Here is a 15,147-nt window from a genome sequence, read left to right on the forward strand (position 1 = left end):
CTTCACACTGATGATGACATTATGGCAACCAATACCTTCGTTTGTTCTGCTGGAAGAGTACAGAACGCAAGTCTACATACACTATGTGGGACAACGATGGACATGCAGGCTGTGCGGGTCTTTTGACCATATGGCGGCCCAATGCCAATGGAAGCCAGGACAAAGGGAACAGATGCCAACACCGGTGAATCAGCAGTTGGGTCCTGTGGTGCCGGAGACAGGTGCAGTTGAAGGGCAGGTATCGGGCAGTTGGAGTAAGGAAGTAGATAGAGCAGAGACGGGGATGAAATCATGTGCAACGTTACTGGTGGGGACGGGGCCCGAGCAGACAAAGACGGCGAGGAATGTTGGCAAGTGTGTAATGCAACAGGATGGACTGCTGGATGAGGTTTTGAATGACTTCCTGAGTGAGGTGGAGGGCAGTCTGGATGTTGTGCAGCATGGATGGACATTGGAGGAGACACCTGATGCATCAGAGCATGGGGAGACCTTGCGTAATGAGGGTAAGGAGCACACGGTAGTGGCTGAGGTGCATAGAGAGGACATGGAAGATGAGGTCGCTTGTGGAAATGGAGGTTCATGCAAGAGAACAGCTGGGACGTCGGAAATGGACGACGTCTTAATACCTAGACAGAGACCAGGGAAGAAGTCTTGGAAGAACAGGTTGGATCTCCCGGAGAGTGGGTGTAATGGTACCGAGGTGATGAAAGGCCCAAAAGACAAGGGGGTAGGGGGTCTGGACAAGCAGGGTGCCAAACGTGGCTCTAGTCAGCAGCCAAGTCTCGCGGGTAACCTTCCAAGGTGGCGGGGCAAGCCGCCTTTACTGTCATAATTCAAGGTTGTAATGATTAATGTTAATGGCCTGAGGGCTGAGGTCAAAATAGTGTGGGTGGAATGGTTTTTGAGGAGATTTGATGTAGATATTTGTTTCATACAGGAGCACAATTACAAGTTTGGTTGTGAGTTGTTTTTGAAGGGATATAAGTTGTATGCGAGTGGCTCGTTGAGGTTAAAAGGTAAAGTTGATATGGCTGTAAAGGAGGCCAATCCCTTGCGTATTTTGGGGTGGAAGGAGGAGGGGAGGGTGGTGAGGGTGGAGGGAGAGTGGGGTAAGACAAGGGTGTTTTATAGGAGTATATATGCCGGCAGATAGCAATGCAAGAGCTAAGGAGAATTATGTGAGGGATTTTTTAATGTTCTATTTCTATGTTCTGTGTCTGAATTGAGTATATGCTTGTCAGAAGAGGTTATGCTGCAAGACTGGATAAGATCTATGCTATTGGGAGTTAGGACTTTTGACGTGGGGTTTTCTGACCATAGGGCAGTTATGGCAGATCTTGACTGGGAGGGTATGGTTAGGATACAATCTGGTTTTTTGGAAATTAGATGCGAGACTCTTGAGGAGGGAGGAGGTGAGTGTGGCATTTCGGGAATGGTGGCAAACTTTTTGGAATTCTAGGGAGGTGGAGTCGTGTGTCTTTGAATGGTGGGAAAGGTGAGCTAAGCCAGGTATTGCGGGTTTTTGTAAAAGGGGGGGAAGGGAAGTGGCCAGGTGGAGGTATAGGTTACAAAATTATTTGGAATATCAGCTATATGAGTGTTATGAGGAAGGGGGGGGGGAGGCAGTATGGAAATGTGGAGCAAGTCAGGGGTAGGTTGGCGGAGTTACATAATGATAGATTTGATGTGGTACATGTAAGGGCGGGAATGGAGACTGGTGTGGGGAGATAAACCTACGGGAAGTGTTTTGCAAGGTTTTAGGGTTAGGCAGAAGGATTTGACTATTTAAACTTGGAGGTAAGTGAGGATATGGGTGGATATCATAAGGGGCAGGTACTAAATACTACAGAAGGCATGAGTAATTATGCTGATTTCTGGTTCCAAAGGAAATGGAGGAAGGGGGAGGAAAACAATGCTATTGAGGAAGTGTTGGGGGAAGGGAGAGTGGGTTAGGGTCATGTGGAAAGGAGGCAATCGGGATGGGAGGTGAGATTAGCATGGGGGAAGTTGAGGAGGCAGTGTTCAACACTAGTACTGGCAAGGCACCAGGTATAGAGGGATTTCAAATTATTTTTATAGTTTAATGGAACCATATTAAGTACTGTCTAGTGAGGGTTATGAATTGTATGCTACGGGAGGGAAAGTTAGGACTGACACAGTGGACGCGAGTGATCGTATTAGTACGCAAAAAGGAAGAGGGGAGAGTATTGAGTGCGCATAGAACTATTTCGCTAATGTGTGCCGACTATAAGATTTTCGCAAAGATACTAGGCAATAGGATGAAGAAGGTGATAGGTGAGGTTATACATAAGGAACAGATTGGTATCCCAGTAAGAAGTATGAGAGATGGGCATGGCCACAAAAGGGATTTTTTGGAGGGTTGCAAGGGGGGAGGACTTTCGGGTATTGATTAGGAAAATGAATATGACTCTGTATATAGAAGCTTTTTGAGGGCTAGTTTGATGTGTCTGGGTTTTGGAAAGGGAGTAGTGAGGTGGGTTGATACAGTGTATTTATCGGCAATGGTGTAGGTTCAAATTAATGGAAGGTTGGGTAGGCCTGTCAAAATGGAGAGGGGATTGAGGCATGGGTGTCCCTTGTCTCAAATATTGTTTGTGTGTATGCAGCATCCATTTTATGGGCTCTTTGAGGGGGGGACGTTAAATGGGGAGAGGGATGGGTGTATAGATGTTGTGGGGTATGTGGATGATACCACTATACTGATAGCTGGGGTGGAAGGCTTGCGTACTGTAGGAGAGGTGTTGGAGCTTTTTGGGAAGGCATCTGGAATAAGGGTGAACAGAGCAAAATCAAGTTTACTGGAGGTGGGTTCTTGGGTGGGGGGACTTGGGGTTGGAGTTTGGGTTGGAAGTGGTGATTCGGCTAAAAATTTGTGGAGTTATATACATGGCAGACGTGCAGGAGGCTAGACAGATGAACTCGGAGGAGGTGGTGGAGAAAGCAGTGAGTAGGTTACGGAGTTTGCAGGCGGGGGATGTCACCTTACAACAGAGGGCAATAATAGTAAATTCATTGGTTTATAGTAAAGTGTGGAGTATAGCTCAGGACGTATATGAGATACAGAGGCGGGCATTACGTTATGTTTGGGGTTTTGGGAGGGCATGACTAAGCAAGGAGGTGGTGATGTCGAATGTACTCAGTGGGGGAGTGGGCCTTGTAACATTGGGGCCTAGGGTGAAGGCCCTGTAAGTGAAACAGAGGTTCGTTAGGGTGGGGGGGGGAAAGACGGGTTAGAGTGGGGAAAATGATGGAGGATGTGCGAAGATGGTGGAGCAGAAAAGAATTAATTGAATGCGAGGATATGCTGAGGTTACTGTTATTGATTAGAGAGGTTGCAACTTAGGGTGGGGCGTTTGTCGGCGATGAGTAGGAGGCTGGAAATCATACAGGGTGTATTGGTCTATCCCTTGTATGATTGGGGGATGATATGGAATGACTTTCGAAAGCTTAGGTTAATGCCGAGAGTACGGGAGTTAGTATATAGATTTATGATGGGGGATATTAGCATCAAAAGCTATTTTGTGTTTAATGTGATTAGTGAGGGAACCGACCAGTGGCCGCTGTGGTGAAACGGAAACAGCTTTTCATGCGGTTTATTTTTGTGAAGCGTTGAGGGAGGTAAGGTTGTGGTTAGCGAGGGTTTTTAGTTTAATAGGTGGGGGTACTGTAGAGGCCTTGTTAGCTTTAATGTTAGAGGTGAAAGGGGCCTCAAGGGAGGTGAAAAGGGGCAATCATGTATGTGGTGGTGGATTTTCTGTATATTTCTTGGGGAATGAGGGAAACTGGGAGGGAATTAGAATTAAGGCAATTGCAATGGGCATATACAGGCCGGCCAGCAGGAATAAACTTATTTATGGGTGACAGTGGAGAGCTTGTTTTCCGGAGCCATACTGTGAGATCATGGTCAGTAGACTCCTTCAATTGACGAAATAATTATCTGTAAGGGACTGGCTTCCTTTTGTAGGTGGTTTAACAATAGTTTTCAGGAAGGGGGGGGGGGTATGGTGGAAGGTTTTAATGAAAGAAGGGAGGGTTGGTAAGGTATGTAGGGAGTAGGGTTGTGTTCATGTGCATGATTTAGTGTGAAAGATTTTTCCAAGCCCAGGAATGTATAAATTAGTGCCTTGTGATCAAAAGGGAGTTTTAGAAGGAGAGCTTACATGAAGCATTTAGGTTTAGAGATTGACTATGAAAAGTGGCATTGTTTGTATGGTAATATCAGTATCACGTTATCGTTGGTGGTCAATAATAGTTTTTTGTATAATTAAGAATATACAGAAAGGTGTTATCTTCTGAACAAGGTAGGCGGATTTTTTTTTTTCGTAGAAATTTTTTGATATCTTATTTTGACTGAGTAAAATGACAAAGTTCCGAGATTGATACAGGCTTTGCATACGGAAACCTGTGGTTAGAGTATGTAATTGGCTTGTATACTAAGTAACACAAATAGGATGACTGAGTGGCGTTTTGTGTGAGGGAATGGATGAATGAAAGGTAGGGGAGTGCATGGGAATACATGGTAGGGTTTGAGGCATAAGTAATGTGCTCACAGAAAGGGAAGCTCACTGTATCTGGTATTGTCAGGTGGCACTGTAGTTAAGATTAAAGTTAATTTGTGTCTAGAGCTTAATTTTGTAGTTTAGTTCATATTTAAAATTTAGGGGTCATTAAAAAACTTTCATGTACAATGGATTTTTAGTTAATTGAGCTGTATTATGAAAGGAGGTGACAGTATGGTGTGGCACCAAAACTGTAAAAGTATTGTAATAATTGAAGGAATTTTACTGAAAGGATATAGGCCAACATAGTTGGTGAGAGTGGTGTTATAAATTGTGGTGAAGGGGGATAGGGAAGTGTAAACTTTTTGGATACTAACAGAGCAACTCCTTTGTTGGTAGTTGTGACTAGGGTGGGGTAATGCAATTGTGAAAGTGTATATAGACGCTGTTAAGGCATTTGTCAGTATGCAGATACTAACACGGTTTGGAAAAAAAACTTAAAATAACATGATACTTCATAATTTTGTTTGATGGTAGAGTTTTAATATCGTGTATATGTATTTTGGGTTAAAGCGTTTTAGTTGCAAACTAAGTTAGGGGGAAGAGGGTTTTGCCACAATTGTGTGGTGGAAAGGGTTCCTCATCCTGCATATTACAGGTTTTGAGTGAGTGTTATAAGAGTGAATGGGTATTAGTGTTCTTTGGATTGGTGTGGTATAGATTATGTTGATGTTGTAATTTGTGAAACTTTTGACATTGGTCCATTTGCTGGACAACATTTTTATGCTTTTGTGCATTTTTGTATTTTTAAATTTTTTAAAAATATAAAAAAACTCAAAATGGGAGTTGTCACAGCAAAGAAGAGTTGTTCTTTGCTGATGACACTGCTTTTGGAAGATTCTGAAGAGAAGTTGCAGAGGTTGGTGGATGACCTTGTTAGAGAAGGTTAAAGAATGAAATTAAAAGTGAATATAGAAAAGAGTAATGTGATGGGGATAAAAAAATTTAGGTAACGAAAGACTGGATATCAGATTGGACAGACGGAGTTTGGAGGAGGTGAATGTCTATACATTTGTGAGTGGATTTAACAGAAGACAGGACTATGAAAGACGAGGTGAATCAGAAATGATGAGGGGGTGCGACGGTTCGAATCTGAATTTTCAGCCAGGTTAGTGCACTCCGTAACAATACACTTCATAGAATGAGAAGATACTTCAAACTTGGAAATATAAGGCACAAATAGTTACTCAGTCTTTTCTCTTTTCTTCTTTTCATAAATATCTATTAAATATCACTTCGTCAGAAACTTTCATTCACATAAGAAAACACAAATAGAATGTACATCAATATGGTCACTACACTTGTTAAATAATCAGAGGAATATTACTGCTTCCTCAATAATGACATTACTTGTACGCGAGTATATACATTGAGAATGGACACCTTCACTGAGTAACTCCCTGGCATAAGGAATATATCACTTAAAGTTCTAAACTTGACACAGGTCGTCACATCGTATACTGAAGGTAACAGTATATAACTTTCCGCAGACTTCACTTCAGAATAAACCTCAAGCTGGTTCAGGAGATTCTACAACAGAATTCTCTATCCAAGTGAGAATAAGGCAGAGTACTAGAGGGGTAGCTCAGTCAATGCACACTGAGTCGGCAGAGAGAGCGAACTGAACTGACACAGTTAATCCCTACATGACATCAACTCGCCAAAGGGGAGAGGGAAGAGTAGGCTAAACTACCCTACAAGGACATACCTTGTTTCAACTCTTAGCCAGCTGTTACCTACCTACCCAACACATTACTCAAAATAAATGTATATATACACATCATACCCGGGTATATTCCTAAATCAGATAATATTATTAACTAGTGGAATCTTTAATTTAGCTAATAATAAAGAAACCCCGAGTATAATATTAAGTGGATAATACATAAATAAATTAATCTCATTATGACCTTGGTCATAACAGGGGGAAAGGTTGAGTGGTGCAGTGAGGGGTCTGGAATATATGAGAGCATAGTTATACCATGTGGGTGTCCGTGGCCTGGTGGCTAAACCAAGGTTAGAAACATTGAACGTGTTTCTATACACTGGTTGTCCATGCTCCCCATCAGTAAAATGTGTACCTGGGTGTTAGTCGACTGATGTGGGTCGCATTCTGAGGCAAAACCAACCTAATTTGCCCAAAATCATTGTCCTCATCGTTCTCTGGCCGTGTGGACAGGCTGCGCAGTAGCTCCCGAATCATCTGATTTTCTGCGCAGTTTTCCTGTTTTGAGCAATGAAAATGGCAGACAGACATGGACGCAGGGTAAATACTGTCTGTGTAGAGCTGGTACGTGGTACCCTGAGTGGTTCTACAATGCAGGTGCTTCTGCCAAGTATCATCCGCGATGTGTACGGCATACCGAACGACGAGTTGTATGGTGTAGCAGTGAATGGAGTGTCCAGGATCTTCATCAAGTTCAAGAATGCTGGGTTTTACTCCAGCATAGTCGACGCGTTCCAAGAAAAGAGGATGACCGTTAATTCTGCAGTGGAGGTCTGCCTACATGACGTATCAAGCTATGTAACGTGGGTAAAGGTGAGAAATGTCCCCTTTGAGGCCTTGGAATATGATGTTGTGGAGGTATTCCGTAGGTATGGCAAGATCCATTCGGCAGAATTGGGAGTGTGGAAGGATGGGCCTTATATGGGGCTGCCAGAGGGATCTTTCACCTTGAAGATGACATTGAGACAACCTATACCATCGTACATTCTGATGGAAGAGTTCAGAACACAGGGCAGAGATCTGGAAAGAAACCTTGGAAGACCGTGCTAGATCTCCCGGGAAATGGTGGCACCGGTTCTGTGGTGCTGCAAGGGTCGAAGGAAAAGGGGGGGATCGGAGGTCTGGATAGACCAAGTGACAAACGTGGCTATAGTCAACAGACACGTCTTTCGAGCAACCTTCAAAAGCGGCGGGGGAAGCCGCCTTTATTGTAATAATTCAAGTTGGTCACCATTAATGTTAACGGCCTGAGAGGTGAGGTTAAGAGAGTGTGGATGGAATGGTTTTTGAGGAGATTTGATGTGGATATATGTTTCATACAGAAGCATAATTACAAGTTTGGATGTGAGTTGCGTTTGAAGGGATATAAGTTATATGTGAGTGGGTCCCTCCTACATGATCTTACACAGGTAATGACACGGGGACAGGAAATGGGTCTCATCCTGAATCCATCCAAATGTGAAATCATCTCAGTAAATCAACAAGTGATAAACGCAGTAAGATCAAAACTACCAGGAGCAGCAGTCTTTGCCCCCACAAATAGTGTCTTGCTAGGAGCACCTCTGGGAAGCAATGCCATTGACACAATTCTCAGGAAGACACTGGAAGAGTTAAGGAGAATGGAACAACGAATAGGCAATCTGGACACCCACGATGCCTTGTACCTTCTTACAAAGTGCTTGAGTCTGCCCAGGTTGACATATTTCCTAAGATGTGCACCTTCATATGATAACCCTATACTGCACGAATATGACAGTATCCTGAGGCAGATTTTTACGAAAGTACTTAACCTTACTCTAGAAGACGGGCAGTGGAACCAAGCTACACTTCCAGTCAGACTAGGAGGCATTGGTGTCCGCAAGTCATCAAAGATTGCGCTACCTGCTTTTCTGTCCTCATGTATTGCATCCAGAGGGCTTGTAGCAGTGATTCTTCCTGATCATCTTAGGGACAAGACTGAAGTCCAGGACCAAAAGTTCCTGGATGAGATTTTCGCCTTATAATCGGTGATACACACGTAACAACATGTACCGTATATGCCACCTTTATATAAAAAATGTATCTCTTAAATCTTCTGTACCATATTATGTAATAAAATATTCCTATTGGTAAAAAAATGAAAAGATGGGGTGGTAGGGGAAGTGGAATATTCAAACGGTTCAGGAAGAAATCCAAATATTCTTCCTTGAAGCCTTTTTATCCACTTTTCCAAGGCTATGGATCCCACAATTTACACCAGAGGTGGACCCCATCCTATATATGTATATATATATATATATATATATATATATAATTATATACATATATATATATATATATATATATATATATATAAATTATACATATATATAATTATATACATATATATGATGGGACCCATTGCCTCGGAGAAGTGCATAAAAAGACTTCAAGGAAGAATATTTGGATTTGGATTTGGATTTTAAAGTTTTTTCATGCACTAACTAAAAATAGATGATGTCTCTTGTTAATATTCTCATTAAGAACATAGTAATGTTGGATATTATATGTTTTGGAAGTTATCATAATTTATTATTTTATATTTACTTAACTCCTGAGAATCTATTTCACATTTTAACTAGACAATGTTTGTTGACTCACCCGGCTTTGCAACATTGATCAGATCATTGATTCCTTCAACTTGGATGTGACCTGGAGCAAATGAACCACAAACAACGACCACGTCGTAAGTATCTGCCAAAAAAATATATAATCAATTAAACGTTCTTACTGTGCATAAATATGTAAAATCATGTGAGAATAAACGGTTTACAAAACCGAGATGATGATAATTATTTGGGTATCTCTGTTCTGGAAACGTTTTGCCACGCATAGTCAAAGTGTTCAATCCATCAATCTTGACAAAACTGCATCATATTCAGCGTAGATTGGGCTTATATACTGATGACAGATGAGGTAGAACAGTGGTAGACGGATTCACCAGTGGACAAATCCACTAGTGGAAGTCGTGTCTATAGGATAGACATGTTTTCAAGAAATCTCTGTATCAAGATCCCGAGATGTTGCCGTATGTGACATGAGGTAATTAAACGGTTTGCTAAACCGTTCAATTACATCACAAATATGAGAAATTAGGTACGTGAAGTTCACAGGTACTGACCGGATTTTTTACACGTACGTAACTTGGCGCAGATACAACCAAATAAACTTTACATTTACTGATGTCAGCTGTACCTTGGAGATAAATGTTATTATTCCAGTCATGAATCTAGGGTCAAAAGGAGTGTTTTCCTTACAATGTTCCTGAGAGCATTGTGTATCTGCAGTCCTGAGTATTTAGAAGATGAAATCAACAAGATATTTAGCATAGCCACAAAACTGAGATACTCCAGGGATTTTGTTGATGGCATGGTTTTGAGAAGGAGTTTTGCTTGTACTTCAGATATGATGAAGACTGGTGGCTAAGCTCTTGCTTCACACGGCCAGGGCCTGGGTTCAATTCTCAGCCAGGGTAGAAGCATTCTTTACACCTGTTGTCTATGTTCCCCATCACAAAAGTGGGTACCTGGGTGTTAGTGGAATGGTGTGGGTCGCATCCTGGGGCACTGACTTATTTGCCCGAAATGTTGAGCATAACAAGGGGCTTTCTATATAATAGTATGTCATTAATGTCAGCTAGGACTGTATACCACGTTCATTTACTTGTAGTAAATAAGGATATTATTATTATTATTGCTGTATAGCCCTTGTGGCTTAGCGCTTCTTTTTGATTATAATAATAATAATTATTATTATTATTATTATTATTATTATTATTATTATTAAAATAAAGGCAATTTAATCATCCCTGAAGTATTACCAAAAATCATTCTCAAAACAATAAACCCTGCCATCACAAAGTCGCTGCTGCTAATGCTACACAAGAACATAAAACAATAAACCCTGCCATCACAAAGTTGCTGCTGCTAATGCTACACAAGAACATAAAACAATAAACCCTGCCATCACAAAGTCGCTGCAGCTAATGCTACACAAGAACATAAAACAATAAACCCTGCCATCACAAAGTTGCTGCAGCTAATGCTACACAAGAACATAAAACAATAAACCCTGCCATCACAAAGTCGCTGCTGCTAATGCTACACAAGAACATAAAACAATAAACCCTGCCATCACAAAGTTGCTGCTGCTAATGCTACACAAGAACATAAAACAATAAACCCTGCCATCACAAAGTCGCTGCTGCTAATGCTACACAAGAACATAAAACAATAAACCCTGCCATCACAAAGTCGCTGCTGCTAATGCTACACAAGAACATAAAACAATAAACCCTGCCATCACAAAGTCGCTGCTGCTAATGCTACACAAGAACATAAAACAATAAACCCTGCCATCACAAAGTCGCTGCTGCTAATGCTACACAAGAACATAAAACAATAAACCCTGCCATCACAAAGTCGCTGCTGCTAATGCTACACAAGAACATAAAACAATAAACCCTGCCATCACAAAGTCGCTGCTGCTAATGCTACACAAGAACATAAAACAATAAACCCTGCCATCACAAAGTCGCTGCTGCTAATGCTACACAAGAACATAAAAGAGGAGGAACACTGAAACAGACCTTCTCAAATCCAGCCACCAACAGAAATATTTATCTAACATATTTTTATGCTATCCAAATAATACCTTTTACTCACATGCAAATTGATTGTTCTATCATATTGTATTACTACTACTACTTCTATAATTAAGATCCAAAAATTTACTGTGGAAACTTTGAACCCATTTTCAGTGCTACCCGATGAATGCAAGTTGTCTGCTGGGAACATCACAACGAGCACCAAGGAAGCATTGGCAGATGAGGGTGAGTCGACATCCATTGAAACCCCAATGAACGCCATCCCAACGAAGACCACCGAGAACGTCACCACCAACTCCACCAGTGAAGGTAAGAACATTATTTTAATTGGGGACAGTCAGGTTAACTTTATAGATAATGCTTTTTGTCTTAGGGACAGGAAGAGGAGGCAGAGGGTATCTTTTCCTGTGGCTGGGATGGGAAATATTGTTAGCCGTCTAGACGAAATCATGAAAGGTAATGCGAGCAATATTATTATCTGCCTCAGTGCAGGAGGCAACGATGTTGGCAGACGTAGGAGTGAGGACCTGATTAGCAGGTATAGGAAAACAATCGAGATAATTTGGAAAAAGGGTGGGAACCCTGTGATATGTGGCATTTTGCCCAGGAGAGGAGTTGGAAAGGAATGGTTGTATAGGGCAATTGGTGGCAATTGCTGGCTGGACAAACACTGTAAGGAAAATGCAGCAACATTCACAGACAACTGGGACCTCTTCTATGGCAGAAACGACATGAATGCCGGGATGGGGCTCACTTATCTAGGTTTGGGGTGGGGGCCCTAGCCACTGGAGGGAGCTTTTAAGTCTTTAAACTAGAAATAGATATTGGCATGGGTCTTTGTGGAAAATCAGTGAATTCTCAGTGTAGCGATAGTGTGAGTTTTAGGGAAACCAGTTATAGACAGATTGAGGTAGAGTTATTGGTGAATATTGGAGAGCCAGTGGCACTAGATGACAAGGACAGTAACAGGTATAGTGGAACAGAAATCAGCAGAAAGAGAAAAGAGAAGGGAAATTTTCTAAATATATATTATGCTAATAGTCATAGTGCGAGAAATAAGAAGGACGAATTGAGATTAGTTGCAAGTGCAGGTAACAGTGATGTTTTTGCCGTAAGTGAGACATGGTTTAATATGATAAATAGGGACATGCCTGCTGAATGTCACATTCAGGGTTTTAAATTGTTCAAAGTGGACAGAGGTATCAGAAAGGGGAGTGGGGTGGCACTCAATGTCCGGGATAGTTTATTGTTGCATAAAATGGGTATAAAGTCTAAAATTCATACTGGGTCTGCTTGGGTAGAATTTTCAGAGAGCCAGGAAAAGTTGATTTTAGGTGTGATATACCATCCCCCAAACTTGGATAGAGATCGAGGAAGACTACTGTGGGAAGAAAATGTTAGGGTCACAATGCACGATAACGTTGTAATTCTATGGAGACTTTAAAAAAAGGATTGTTTTTCATGATTGTTTTTTTAAAGCAGTTTGTTAAAGAACCTAAAAAGGGAAATAACCTGATTGACATGGTTCTGGCAAACAAAGAAACCCTTGTTAATAATTTAGAAATTCCAGTGGAACTTCACGCAAGCAACCACAAATCAATTACATTTAGCAATGAGTGGAAGTATGATACTGGGGATAACTCAGTAACAGTTCCAGATTTCGATTAGCAGATTACAATGGGCTTAGAGAAGAACTATCATCTGTGAACTGGGGTAACAAAGAAAGTTATCAGTATGAAAGCTTTCTAAACACTTTACATGCTGCCCAAAGTACTTTTATTCCATATAAAGAAATTAGATAGAAATGCCCCTAAATCAATTAATAATAGGCTCAAATATCTTTTAGGGCAAAAGAAAGGAAATTATAGGCGCATCAAGAGAGGTGAGGGTGATCTTATGAATCAGTATATTGACATTAACAGGGATGTTAAAAAGGGGATAAGAAAAGCTAAATGGGACTACAAAATTAAAGTTGCAAGGGATTCGAAAACTAACTCAAAAGTTTTTTTTCAGGTTTATAGAACGAAAGTTAGAGAAATGATAGGTCCCCCTAAAAATAACTCTGGGCATCTTACTCACAAGGAGAATGAAATGTGCTCGATTTTAAATAATTATTTTCTCTCGGTTTTCACACAGGAAGACACTAACAATATCCCAGTAATTAGTTTTTACAGTGGGTCTGAAGACGATAAAGTATGTAACATCACAGTCACTAGTGAAATGGTTAGGAAACAAGTAGACTGACTGAAACAAAATAAATGGCCAGGCCCTGATGAACTTTAAGGAATGCAAAATGGAACTCTGTGAACCATTGACTAATAATTTTAATTTATCTCTTCAAACAGGTGTAGTGTCTGATATGTGGAAGATGGCCAAAGTAATTCCTGTTTTTAAAACAGGGGACAAGTCGTTACCGTCAAATTACCGCCCAATAAGCCTAACCTCAATTATAGGTCAATTATGTGTGATAAATGGTTTTAAAAACGACAAGTTGAATATTGAGACACTTATGCTACATATGGAAATCTTTATTGAAGAAACGTTTCGCCACACAGTGGCTTAATCAGTCCAATACAAAGCAGGAAGTTGAAAGGAGAGAAGGAGTTCGAGGTAATCAGTCCCTCAGCCTGGAGTCGATGTGATCACTCCATCACTCTTGTAGAAAGTACTAATATTGATGGACTGATCATATCGACTCCAGGATGAGGGACTGATTATCTCAAACTCCTCTCCTTACACTTTCTTTCTTTGTACTGGACTGATGAAGCCACTGTGTGGCGAAACGTTTCTTCAATAAAAATTACCATATGCTGCATAAGTGTCTCAATCTTCAGAGTCAGTTATAGCTGATATTATAAGAAGCCATCTTGATAAGTATAATTTGATTAGTGTTAGTCAGCATGAATTCACGAGGGGCAGTTCTTGCCTAATTTACTGACAGTCTTCAGTAAAGGTTTTGAGGCCTTTAATCACGATATAGAATTCAATATTGTTTATTTGGATATTGGTAAAGCTTGTGATAGAGTACCACATCAGAGACTGTTAAAGAAAGTAGCAGCTCATGGCACTGGGGGAAAGTGTTGTTATGGATCGAGTCATTGCTCACCAATAGGAAACAGAGAGTGTGCATAAATGGGGTTTAGTCTGAGTGGGGATATGTAACAAGTGGCGTTCCACAGGAATCATTTTTATGCCCATTGTTGTTTATAATATTAATCAATGACTTTGATGAAGGAAATGCTACTGATATGAGCAACTTCACTGATGACACGAAGATAGGTAGGATAATCGATTCGAACGTAGATGTCACAGAACTTCAGGAGGATTTAGACAAACTCAATTCGTTGTAAGAAAAGTGGCAGATGCAGTTTAATGTAAATAAGTACAAAGTTCTGGACTTTGGGGTTATGGTAAGCAGCAACCTTAAACCAAGACAGTAATGCATAGGCGTGCATAATAAGGCAAATAGATTATTCAGATTTATATCAAGAAGTGTAAGCAACAGAAGTCCAGCGTGTGATAAATGGTTAAAAAAACCGACAAGTTGAGAAGAACATGGTCTGCAAAGCTGACCATGAACTTCGTTTTAAAGTCTATCGAAAACCTACCAAAAAACACGATCTTCTCCACTTCTTCTCTCACCACTACACCAAAACTAATCGTGGTTTAATTATAGGCTTTTTCCTGCGTGCACTCAGAATCTGCAGCAATGAGTTCCTTGAGGAAGAATGCACTATAATTGAACAAGTATTTTCTAAACTCCACTATCCTCGTCACTTCATCAGAGACTGCAGACGGCGGGCATTAAACATCTTCAACACACCCAGAGAAAACACTGCCGAGAAGAGATACATAGTCCTCCCCACCAACTCCATTGCCAAACACGTTTCCAACATCTTTTCTAAAACCTAATTACAAGTATCTGCCTCCACATCCACCACCATCAAGGACATTACCAGTAATAGACAGGATAAGCTTTAATCCTCTGCAGGGATATACACAATCCCTTGTAATGACTGCAGCAAATTATACGTCGGCGAAACATCCAGAGACCTCCAAACACGTATTTCAGAACACAGTACGCAGGCAGATCTGATGATCCAAGGAATGTCTGTGTTCAACACCGAAATTCACACAACCATTTACTCAACTAAAGAAACGCAAGACTTACCGCCTGAGAAGACAACACTCAATACCGAAGAATCCTGGAATCATCA

General features: G+C 40.9%; 1 protein-coding gene across 1 annotated transcript in view; it reads right to left on the reverse strand.

The window, feature by feature from the left end:
• The window catches only part of LOC128698416 (methyltransferase-like protein 27), a 251,857-nt gene that overhangs the window by 64,757 nt on the left and 171,953 nt on the right, over positions 1-15,147 (reverse strand). The window contains exon 5 of the mRNA XM_070096760.1: positions 8,926-9,018. Coding sequence (XP_069952861.1) covers positions 8,926-9,018 — 93 coding nt within the window. The remainder of the gene's footprint in view (positions 1-8,925; positions 9,019-15,147) is intronic.

The sequence above is a fragment of the Cherax quadricarinatus genome, chromosome 54 (assembly GCF_038502225.1).
Source record: "Cherax quadricarinatus isolate ZL_2023a chromosome 54, ASM3850222v1, whole genome shotgun sequence".
In the NCBI taxonomy this organism is placed as follows: domain Eukaryota; kingdom Metazoa; phylum Arthropoda; class Malacostraca; order Decapoda; family Parastacidae; genus Cherax; species Cherax quadricarinatus.